We start from the raw sequence: 9,855 nt of genomic DNA, 5'->3' as shown, positions 1-9,855 counted from the left end.
GTCTGCGGGCCTTCTAAATTAATTGATCTGGAGTCTCTGGAAATTCGCTCATTTTTGCATCTTTTTGCTCCAATGACCATAATTCATCATACCTGCAAGAAAATATCAAAAATACATTTCTTTAAAGTGCAATATCATCAAAAATAGTGTAAAATAGGTATGAAAATCTACATATTTTCCTTTGGTCAGTAATCCAGTTAATTTCGATCATTTACGGATTTTTGGTTATCCTGCTTATGTATATGTACCTGGAGATGAAAGATCAAAACTTGATCCAAAATCTAAGTAGTGCATCCTTCTGGGCTACAAGAAATTTGTCAAGAAAGGTGTGAAGAAAGGTGTGAAAGGATATAAGTTTTGGGATCCGATTGCAAAGAAGATGGTGATCAACAGAGATGCAGTTTTTGATGAACAATCCCTGTTACAGCAGAATCAAAACAAGGTGCAAGAGAATAGTTCTAGTTCAAATGGAGTGCAGATGGATTTAGAACAACATCCAGAAACAACTGAGAGAGTTGAATGTTCAAATCCAACACCTGGTGATTTTATTCCAGATGATCTGCAGAATTATAATATAGTCAGAGACAAATAGAGATGCACCAATATAAGGCCTCCTAGCAGATTGGGTTATGAAGACTTGATCTCTTGTGCACTTCTCATTAGCAACGATGATCCAACCACTTTTCAAGAAGGTATCACCAATCAAGAGAAAGAGAAATGGATGGGTGTAATGGTTGAGGAGATGGAGTCTTTGCAAAATCACACATGAGAACTAGTTCAGCTTCTTGAGGGAAAGAAGGCTATTGGGTGCAAGTGGGTGCACAAAAAGAAACCGGCAGTATCAGAAAAAGAAGGGAAAAAGTTCAAGGCTCGACTGGTAGCAAAGAGATTTTCACAGTAGAAGGGGATAGATTGTGATAAAATCTTTTCTCCTGTGATTAGACATACTTCAATCAGAGCAGTGTTTTCCTTAGTAGCCATTTGGGATTTGTTTTTGGAGCAGATGAATGTTAAAACTTCTTTCTTGCATGGTGATTTGGAGGAGAAAATTTACATGTAGCAGTCATAAGGGTCCACTCAACCTGGACAGAAACATCTGGTTTGCAGATTAAAGAAATGGTTGTAAGAGTTGAAACAGTCTCCAAGACAATGGTACAAGCGGTTTGAGTCCTACATGATTCAGATTGATTACAAGAGATGTGAGTATGATTGTTGTGCTTTTGTGAAGAGCTTTGATGATTGTTCTATTATTTTTTTGTTACTGTATGTTGATGATATACTAATTGCTGCAAAGAATATGAATGATGTTCTTTGTTTAAAAGCTTTATTAAGCCAGGAATTTGACATGAAAGACTTGGGTCATACGAAGAAGATTCTTGAAATGGAGATTCATCGAGACAGAAGCTCAAGACGATTATGTTCATCTTAACGAGGCTATGTTTAGAAAGTACTTGACAGGTTTGAGATGAGCAAAGTAAAACCTGTAAGCACTCTTTTGGCAAATCATTATAAGCTTTCTTCAAAACAGTGTCCTAAGACAAATACATAAATCAAAAACATGGCAAATGTTCCATATGCCAGTGCAGTTGACTGTTTGATGTATGCAATAGTATGTACTAATTCTGATTTGACTCATGTTGTTAGTCAAGTCTGCAAATACATGGTTAAATCTGAAAGACGACATTGGGAAGCAATCAAGTTGATTTTCATGTATCTAAATGGTATTGTAGGACATGGAATTATTTTTGGCAGTTAGCAGGATGATTCTTCGGTTGTGGAGTACGTTGATTCTGACTATGCTGGTGATTTGGATGACAGAAGGTCTACAGAAGGTCTACAATTGGGCATGCAATTGGGCATGTGTTTACTCTTGGTAGAGGGCCTATATATTGGAAATCAACAATTCAGTCTATTGTGGCATTATCTACAATTAAAGTTGAGTACATGACAGTAGTTGAAGCTACAAAAGAAGCCTTATGGTTTGTTGGGCTAGTAAAGGAATTGAGCGTTGAGCAAGGTGAAGTTCAGTTGCATTGTGACAGTCAAAGTATTGTTTATTTGACTAAGAACCAAGTGTACCATGGGAGAACCAAGCACATTGATGTCAGGTATCACAAGATTAGAGAATTGATTGCTTTTGGTGAGATACTGTTGCAGAAGGTTCATACTAATGAGAATGCAGCTGATATGTTGACCAAACCCGTTACTATCAATAAGTTCTTGCATTGCTTGGACTTGTTAAATGTTTGCAGTTGCTAGAGAAGCTTGGTGGCCCAACCCACTTCTGGTATGTAAGAAACTCCATGACGTATTTCTCCTAAGGGGCTGAATATTCGCCAAGGTGGAGATTTGTTGAATATGGCTCATATATCATAAATTGACAGATTCTGGAGCGGAGCGAAGCAGAGTATGTGTGTCTTCTGTAATGAAGAAGTGTGTCTCATGTAACGGAGAGGTTTGTCTCTTAATGGGTTGGGGGGAGCGAGGGCGTGTTTGTAGTTATTTGTGGATTTTATCTATAAATAGATGTGTAACCCTATGGGTATGTAACTCCCCCTTCTGAAATAGTGAAACTTGCCGCTCTCTCCCGAGGACGTAGGCATCTTTGCTGAACCTCGTTAAATCTTTGTGTTCTTTTGGATTTGTGTCGATTTATGTTTTTCTTCACCCTAAACTTCTCAACAACTTCTAATGGGTCATTAAACTTCTATCAACCATGTCATCTCCCTAGTTTCATAAGAGAAAAATTAACGAAGATTTAGACAACAACATATTGATAACTATTTGGTTACTGTCAATGGGAGATTGAATACTACCAAGAACCATAAGAAAACCAAAGGTGAGATCAAAGATATCTTCTTCCAATCCCTTGGCAATAATTAAAATGAACAATTGATGAATATGTTCTTGTGACATTTATGTTCTATGGAAAAAAGTAATGAATAGAACTTGCACTTCATTGGTACGTGCTTCTCACTATCTTTTATCAAAGATTTATTTCCATTTAAATATGTGGTTATAGATTCAGGAGTATTTAAGCATATTTTTTCAAGCCAAAACTTTTTCACTGGTATCAAATTTAGATCCTTTCCAAGTCTTATTGATAATCATACACAATTTATATGAGTTCATTTTCTACAACATAAATCAGAAGCACCATTGGTTATTCATAGATTTTTTTACTTTATTTACACTTAATTCAACACTAAATCAACATTTTTGGGCGCTTTGTTTTTTAAAAATATCTAATCTTAATCAAATATTTCATACAAGTTTTTTGTCAAATCAAATCATATGAAAATAAGAAAAAAACCATACCGTAAGCTTCTACAAAACCTTAGTGTCCCTCCATATATAATTAAGAGAGAAAGCTAAATAAATATTTATTTTTCAAGCCACTTCATAAAAAAAATTTAATCTTTAAATGAGTTCTTGAGAGGTTGAACTTAAATTTTAAGATACTTACATAATAATAGCTAAGCATTGCTAGTCAAAATATTATTCTTATGAAGCCAAGAAAAACTCACTTCTTCTAGACAATTTTAGTTAATATTATTTGATGTCATGATATGGTAAAGCACACATAAATCATGCAAGTGTATGTGTTAATTAAGTATTATACATATTTTTGAGTCCGTGTATTAATCCCACAAAAAATTTGTTACTTTCCAAAAATGTGAAAGTTCCAGTTTAGTAATCCTAGGCCTATTTTGAGGTATCAAAGGTTTGTGAATTTTTTTAAGTTCTTAATCATAATTTTTGCAAAAATAAAAGCCTAAATAATGAGCGTAAGGTTTTCTATAAAGTGAGAAAAGCTCTCTTGAATTGGAACTAAGAAACCTAGAGTTATCTAAATGATTTAAATATCATTAACAATTGAGAGAAGATATACTTCTTAGCCTCTTCTAAGGTCATAAAAAGGCTTTGGGTTTCATGCTATAATTTAGTCTCCTAAATCATGCAAAGACCCCAAGGATTTCATGTTTTCTTATTAAATGCACAATCCTACCAACGATATTCATATTCCCATAGAAAGTGGATGTTAACTTAGTTGTTCCCCTACCCTTCTTCCATCATCTTAGATTGCTTATTTTAATAATCCAAGTGGTTAATTTAAAAGTAAATGAAGCATGCAAAGTCAACATATCAATATATCTCGAAACTTTTTAACAATCAAATGACATGAGTATCTTTAAGTTACTTAAATTATCAATTTAAGGAAAAGGAAGATTCTCAAGTGCTATTTAAATTTGAAACAAAAACATGATTTCATTAATTAAATAAAAATAAGTATAAGTGTATATAAAAATAAAATACGATCAAAGACAATCCTTGTTCCCAAGATTTGTTAGCCACCAAACTTCCCTTCCTTGATTACAACATTTTGAATCTCTTAATTTCTCTCCACACACTCTCTCTTTTCACATAACATACATATAAGTAAAAGAAGTAAATAAATTTGTGAATGAGAAAGCCCTCCAGATTTCTTCAGTCATTTACTTAATCAAATTTGATCTTCAATGTTCAAAAATGCCTAAAGTCGATTATGGACGCTAGGCACCAGAGGGCAGGTGCTTAGGCGTCAGGCATGGGTGTCGAGGTACTAGCCCTAGGAGCCAGGTTTCAAAAAACTCAGTTTTCTGGTTGAACAAGATCTTGGGGTAGCATCCAAGCATCAAATTTGAGTGTTGACATTCCAGCTACTTAGTTTCTTGATCATGTAAGAGCTTCTTATAACACCTAAATGCAAGAACTAGGCACCAGGTCACCTAGCAATAACTTGCATGTGCTCTTCTTTGTTATTTGGTGATATCACATAGCTGTGAAACACACATTAAACATGCTTTCATGTGTCACTCAAGTAATATATATGTTTGAGTCCATATATCGAACCCATGAAAACTTTTTTAATTTCCCAAAAATTAAAAGTTCTAGCTTACTATAACTATGTTTGTTTGACGAAGTTTTGAAAGGTTTTAAATCTTGATTTTGGAAAAAGAAAGTCTAATTAGTTTTTTGAGTTTTTTTTATTAATATTAAAAACTTGCTTCTATGTATTAGATCATGTGAATCCTCAACATTCTTCCAATGATTTTCTCTTACATAATGTTGACAATCAAGGAAAAATTCTCCTAAGCCTCTTCCTATGTCATAAAAAATATCAAAAACTTATATTACAATTAAGTTGCCTTAGCCATGCAAAGCTTCCCCTGAATCCTCTAATTCTCTATGAGGTTGTAATCTCTTACCTATAATATGTCCATTCCACTAGGTGAATGAGTGTTAACCAACTTGTTCTTCAAATTAGTGGTCAAAGGTCCTAGATCACAAAGATTTTTAATATGTCAATGACAAATTCAAAAGTGAATAAAGTTTAGAAAGTTAACACATCAATATGTAACAAAATCACTTAATAGTCTAAGGAAATATCATAACCAATCAAATGATTGCTGCTTCAGTAAATCTTTTAAAAATGACTATTATTTTTCTCTTGTATTGGATGACATGTTGATTACATGATTAACTACAAAGAAAATTAGGAACATGGAGAAGCAATTATCAAGGCAGTCTCAAATAATAAATTTATTCAACTAAAATAATTCTTAGTATGAGAATTTGCAAGGATGAGAGTGCAGGTATGTTAAAGCTATCTCACAAAGAATATATTAAGAAGTAACTACACAGATTCAACACGAGCAAGACAAAATTAGTTTGCACTAGCTTAGCTAGTCACTTTATACTATCTAAGAAATAATTATCAAAGTCTGAAGCTAAGCAAACACAAATAAAAAAAACCCATTATACTTTAGTTATTGGAAGTTTGATGTATGTGATAATATGTACAAGACCATATATTGCACATATAATGGGAGTGGTCAGACGATTCGTGAATAATTAAAGAAAACATCATTAAGAGGCGGTGAATTGATTTTTAGGATACTTGTGAGGAACAAACAAGAAAGAACTTTTTTTTGTAAGTGCAGAAATTGATCTAAAAAAATATATAGATTCAAATCTTATATGAGATGCTGATGTTATAAGAAGTACATGTTATGTCTTCACTTAATTTGTGTAACATAATAGTGAGTTTGCTTACCAAATTATAGAAGATTGTTGCTCTGCCTGCCAAAGAAGTTAAGTATATGGCTATCATTGACGCTCACAAAAACTAATAATAATAAAAAATTGCTACAAAGCTTTATTGCAGAACTTCACTAGAAGAGAATGGTAAACTTCATAGTGACGAAGCACAGTCAACTAAGGAATCATTTTACTATTCATTTCTCTCTATGGCTCTTTATCTCTTTTCTTTCTTATGCTCTAACCCTTAGATGTGATTTGCAAACAAATCAGAATTCAACAAAATCAATTCTTTGGCGATTTGTTGTGAACAAATATCAAGAAATACATATCTTGCATGGGTAATACTGATTTAATTTCATGAATCCTCCATGCAACTTCAATTTTTTTTATTTTTGGTTTGATATATTAAATAAAAATTAAAATCAATAGAATATTGATATTTTAAAAGAAAAAAATTAGATACATTTTTGACATCAAATGGAATCAATCAAACTTGTATTGATTTCAATTTTTCAATTTTGACCAAATAATACAATCCCTGTTGGGTGATGGGTTAGCCATTCTGTTTCAAAGCCGCCGCCCTTTTAGTATCCATAATCATCATAGAATTATTGTAATGCTCTCAAGTCTAAAGATTGGTGATAAAATTTTTACAAATTAGAAAAAAAAAAGGCTAGGATGATCAAATCATTATATTACCATATAAACCTCCACTGTAATTAGGGTTGTAAATGAGCCGAGATTGAGCGAGCTCGGGCTTGGCTCGTGTTTGGCTCGTTCGAAATAGCTCGTGTTCGAAATCGGCTCGTGTTCGAAATCGGCTCGTGAACAGCGTGTTCGTGTTCGGCTGGATTTAAATATTCGTGTTCGGCTCGAAATTGGCTCGTTAAACTAAGATTGAGAAAAAATAGATGTAAAGTGTGGGATTCGAACTTGGATCAAATCTATACAAAAAAAGACACTAACCACATTGTCATATGAGGTGTTATGATTTAAATTTAGACATAAATATATATAATTTATTATTATATAAATAATATATGTAATATATTGTTATAGAGAAAGTTATATAAATTTTTTTTTCGAGTCATTTCGAGCCGAACACGAGCGAACAAACTGTTGTTCTTGTTCGGCTCGTTTACATTTCGAGCTTTAAAAATTGTTCGTGTTCGTCTTATTAGGCTTAACAAACGAGTCGAACACGACTTGTTTAACGAGCCGAACATGAGCTGTTCACGAACAACAAGCCAAATTGACAGCCCTAACTGTAATAAAAGGATTCATAAGCAGCCCAAATCTTCATCGCTAATCATAAACAAATCACAACTCGTGAGTTTGGTCATCGGAATTCCCTCACTGAAAGGATCTTTGCCAAATGTCAGTGACATAATAAACAACACATTATCCCTCAAATCTTCTCGTTCAATTCATGTATCCGCCATGCATGAAAACAGAGACAAAGTTAACGAATTTTAATTCAGAAAAAAATTATCGTTTAATTCACAAATAACTTAAGATAATATTCATTAATATTAATTGATTGCAGCACATAAATAATCATCTCACTCTCTCTGCAGATTATGAACAGGTGCATACAGAACAGTTACTTCTGAACAATCTTCATCCTTTATTTAACTTTCAAGAACCCTATTTCTACAACATTTTGCTCTTAAACAAAACTCTAAGAAAAAAAAATGTAAATAAACTAAGCAAAAAATTAAACAACCATGGCAATGCGCCTTGTGAGATCAATATAATCGCCTTCAGCAGCTCTGTATTTCCTCCATACTAAGATTCAGATAAAAGGCGAACAATATAAATCATAAAGCCACAAACTTTATATAATCTCATATCAAAAACTCTAAGCATTCCTGTTCATCTGAATCAGACTCTGTAGGCGACAGCTCCTCTCCAGCGTTGAAGTGGTGCGTCCTCTTGCCGGGAGGCAGCATCATGAGCTCATCGAGAGCGCCAAAAGATAGCTTCCTTTTAATGGAACCCAGCATGGAGGAAACAAGCTCAGGCTGTTGCTGATCTCCAACGAAGAAATCGCCATCATAAACCAAATCGGAGCTTTCACAGCCGCTTTCGGCTTGCGTAGCAGAACCCAAGAGATATCCCATAAGCTGGCAGTCGTTCAACTCATAAAAATTGTTTCTTTCTTTTCCGGCATATTGCTGCATTAAGTCGTGCTGCACAGGAGATTTGGTGAAGATCGACGTTGATGCCGGCGGAGGCGGCGGAGATGGCGATGGTTTCTCGTCGTTTTCCGGAAGAAAGCTGCCCTTATGCCTTACTCGGCAGAGAACCCAGTCGTCCAGCTGAAATTGTTCAAGTGAAAGAGTTAATTAGTGTTCAAAGCCCTTGTTTTAAACATATTTGTATTCTTAATTATGTTTTAAAAAATTTTTAATTTGCAGAATTCTTACCCGCATGGTGCCCTTATGCTTATGATGCATAGAAGTATTCGAGTCAAGTAGGCGATATTCATGCATGACCCAATCAGTCTTGGTGCCTTTTGGCGGCCGGCCTTTGTAAAAAACGAGAGCTTTCTTAACGCCGAGGCAATGGCTGCCATTAGAGGCCAATATAGGTTTATCAGTGCCCGTCGCCTTCCAGTATCCACACGCAGCAGCGCGGTTCGGCCGAACACCATTCGGGTACTTGCGATCTCTTGGGCTGAAGAAGAACCATTCGCCCTCACCAAAAAACGCTTTCTCTGAAATCAAAGCGCTGCGTATTAGTAATAAAAAACACAACTTTGGGAACCTATACTCATCAAAATCCAATTTTTATATGATTAATGGATTCCAAATGTAGGAAAGGGTTAAGTACCGGGGAGCTCCCAAGGGTTGAACTTGTAGAGATCGATGTCTGCAATAATGGAAGAAGATGGAGGGAGAGATGAAGTTATCTTCTTCCTCAGGTAATGGATGATTAGCTCTTGGTCTGTGGGGTGGAAGCGGAAGCCTGGAGGTAACTGATAGCCATTCAAGCATCCACTGCCTTCCATCTTGGATAGCAGGAAGAATGACTGAAGGATTAGAAGAGGAACTATGAAGATTGAAAATGAGGGACTATTTTATAGGGAGAGAACTGAATTCAATGAAGAAAAGTACAATGTGAGTTCAACTTTGTGTTTGTGTTGGATCATGGATGGTTCGTATTTTATATGTATCTCTGCCCGTCCATTCCATTCCACTTTTTATTGATTCTTTTGACTTTGTAATTCTGTGGGGCCCGTTCTACATTTGCCTACAGAAGAGTTCGCTTAGAAAGTTAATAACTAAAATAAACATAGCATATGATAATATATAAAACAATTTATTAAATTACAAATTTTTTTGGTATTTAAAAAATTTTCTTTTACTAAAGTATTCATTTTATAATTATATTGATTGCAATATTATAAATTAGAAATTAACTTTGTGTTATTCCATCAAAATATCTGAAGGATCAAGGAAAAGTGTTTTGTCATATATCTCATGCCTATATTAAGAAGGAAAAAGAATGAATTAGAATATTTCGTCAGATTTTTATTAACAAAAATTTCAAAAACTAAATTCATTTTGAGATTAATATGATAAAAATATTTTAATAAATTTTGAATCTATTACTCTCATTTAAAAACGAATCGTCTAACATAAAATGCATTCTTATTAAGATTTTATAAGAATAATTTGACCTAAATTTTATCCAACTCTAATTCGGATGAAAAATCAAATTAATTATTTCAGAGCTTCTTCGAAACAAGCAATTTGTCGATATTCG

General features: G+C 34.1%; 1 protein-coding gene across 1 annotated transcript; it reads right to left on the bottom strand.

The window, feature by feature from the left end:
* Positions 1 to 7,931: 7,931 nt before the first annotated feature.
* LOC110021218 (NAC transcription factor 32-like) lies at positions 7,932 to 9,097 on the bottom strand. Its single transcript, XM_020719629.1, has 3 exons — positions 8,920 to 9,097; positions 8,514 to 8,803; positions 7,932 to 8,405 (listed from the first exon to the last, which is right to left on the bottom strand). Exons 1-3 carry the CDS (start codon positions 9,095 to 9,097, stop codon positions 7,932 to 7,934), a joined length of 942 nt encoding a protein of 313 aa, XP_020575288.1.
* Between the last annotated feature and the right edge of the window lie 758 nt (positions 9,098 to 9,855).

This window comes from Phalaenopsis equestris, unplaced genomic scaffold, assembly GCF_001263595.1.
Source record: "Phalaenopsis equestris unplaced genomic scaffold, ASM126359v1 Scaffold000123, whole genome shotgun sequence".
Classification (NCBI taxonomy): Eukaryota; Viridiplantae; Streptophyta; class Magnoliopsida; order Asparagales; family Orchidaceae; genus Phalaenopsis; species Phalaenopsis equestris.
This window is presented reverse-complemented; position numbering and strand designations above follow the sequence as displayed.

What these genes read in the sequence shown, in the direction of transcription:
- LOC110021218 (XM_020719629.1), bottom strand. Translation starts at nt 9,097, where the DNA reads ATGGAAGGCAGTGGATGCTTGAATGGCTATCAGTTACCTCCAGGCTTC. An exon ending in CAACCCTTGGGAGCTCCCCG is followed by an intron (nt 8,804 to 8,919) that starts GTACTTAACCCT and finishes CTTTGATTTCAG; the next exon opens with AGAAAGCGTTTTTTGGTGAG. An exon ending in AGCATAAGGGCACCATGCGG is followed by an intron (nt 8,406 to 8,513) that starts GTAAGAATTCTG and finishes GAACAATTTCAG; the next exon opens with CTGGACGACTGGGTTCTCTG.